This window comes from Pterocles gutturalis, unplaced genomic scaffold (genome assembly GCF_000699245.1).
Source record: "Pterocles gutturalis isolate BGI_N339 unplaced genomic scaffold, ASM69924v1 scaffold18717, whole genome shotgun sequence".
NCBI classification, from domain to species: Eukaryota; Metazoa; Chordata; class Aves; order Pterocliformes; family Pteroclidae; genus Pterocles; species Pterocles gutturalis.
The window spans coordinates 4,251-6,216 of record NW_010113196.1 but is presented as its reverse complement, the minus strand read 5'-3'; the positions used below and the strand labels follow the sequence as shown (position 1 = coordinate 6,216).

General features: G+C 44.7%; 1 protein-coding gene across 1 annotated transcript; it reads left to right on the top strand.

The window, feature by feature from the left end:
- The first annotated feature begins 258 nt into the window (after positions 1 to 258).
- Positions 259 to 1,753, top strand: NPPC (natriuretic peptide C). Its single transcript, XM_010074389.1, has 2 exons — positions 259 to 354; positions 1,448 to 1,753. Exons 1-2 carry the CDS (start codon positions 259 to 261, stop codon positions 1,751 to 1,753), a joined length of 402 nt encoding a protein of 133 aa, XP_010072691.1.
- Positions 1,754 to 1,966: the final 213 nt, after the last annotated feature.

Genomic DNA, 1,966 nt, shown 5'->3' with positions numbered 1-1,966 from the left:
GCAACAGATTGGTGCTGCCTTGCCCAAGTGTAAAATGCTCCTTTTATTTGCCATCAGAAAAGAGAACTCTATTTCCTCCCTCCTCCTCCTGGGAGAATGAAAAGAGATCAGAACCTCAAACCAATCCTTGCACTGGCAGGAACTCAAAAGGTAGACTTGGGAGGGGTTGAAGGAAGATATAAAGGCTGGCAGCTAGAGACACAGAGCAACACTGAACTGGAAAGGCTCAAGGGAAGGAGGAATCAGAGACACCAAAACATGAACAACCTGAAACTTCTTTTTTGCCCTGGATTCCTTCTGCTGCTTATTGTCAGTCCAAACCAGGCAAGGGCCAGGCCCACTTCCAGCTTACAGGTAAGTGACTGGCTGCTTAACAGAACTGAAAGCAGCTCATGCTTCTTTAGGACTCGGACACTTCAGATTAGCTCTGTCTCTTCTAACCTCAGCTAAAGTAGCAGGAGACACTCAAAGAGATCATGACAGCAGGTACCCTGAGGTGGGCAGACAGAGTTATTAAATGGAGGGAAACTAAAGTAATTGATTACTGGATTTAAATTTCTGATCACATGAGGCAAGTGAAAGGAAAATGTTTTTTCCTGTGGGGTCAATTTGGGGATCGCATATTTAGGGTCATCCTGTGACTGAGTGAAACAATAAACTTTTGGAGGAAAAGGATTTTTTTCTGAAGGACTCCTATCTAGAGCCCTAGAGCACTCACCTGCATGCTCCTCCCTGAAGCCCCTGGTTTAAGCTGAAAAAGGAATTAACGGGTTGCACAATCTCCTCCTCAGCTCAGTAGTGCAGTAATGCAGTCCTTGTTCCAGGGGTAGAACATGAGAAGAGAGAAAGTGCATTTATGTGTGTGTGCGTTTACACGTGTGTGTGTGAATTCCAGGTCATTAGGAAAACCCACTTCAGCCACCTGACTAGAGATCTGGTATTCCCAAATATGAAGTAACCTCCTAACCTGTAAATAAATATGTAATCCTTCTAGCACCCATTTCAGCATGTCTCCTGTCATTGCATCACTTCTCTATTATTCCAAGTTATCAACCATTTTTTCTTGTTCCTAGGTCACTCTTGACCAAACCTCTTCCATCATCTTTCCCAATTTATCCCATATTCCAGATCCCCAGCTCCAGGAAAGACTTAACTGGCAGTCTGTCAGCTCAGAACTATAAAATACAGTAACAGCATAGAGCCTTGCAGTATTTTAAGAGAGTATACAGCGTTAGCTCAGAGCAGCTTGGTGAGCCAGAAGAAACTAAAGATAACCATCATCAACTTCAGAAATCACTTCCGTACTTTCATCTATTCATAAACATTCAAAATAAGTTTCTCCAAACTTAGCACTCAGCATGGCTTGTATGAAAATAATGACAGTTCTCAGAACCCCTCCTTTTTCTCCTGTCCTCCCTCTTCACCATCTACCTTTCCCTTTTTTCAGAGTCTGTCCAAACTGTTTGACGAGGACCTGGAGCTTCCCCTCATCTCGGAAGAGAGGGACCACGAACAAGATGACACGATCCCAACAGGCGCCTTTGATCAGCAAGGCACTGAATTCCAGTGGACCCGAAACACCAGAGACCAGCCTGAGAGCACGTCCATGGGTGACAGTGCTGTCCAGAGGTTCTTCAGCAACCTCCTAAGTTTACCCCGTAGATACCGAGCCAGAAGCAAAAAGGGCCTCTCCAGGGGCTGTTTTGGCGTCAAGCTGGACAGGATTGGGTCACTGAGTGGACTGGGATGCTAACTGCTTCCAATGGTAAGAGAAAGGCAGAGGCAGGTGGTCTGTGTGTTCGTGCATAATTTGCATAAATATACAGAAGAGCAGATTTCATTCAGCTTTAAGGAAATGGTACCTTAAAGTAACTTTTACCCTCCTAACGCAAACACAGTTTACTAATGTTACCCTCCTCAGGATTCACTGTCATCAGATGTATACTTAAAACCTGCCTCATCTCTG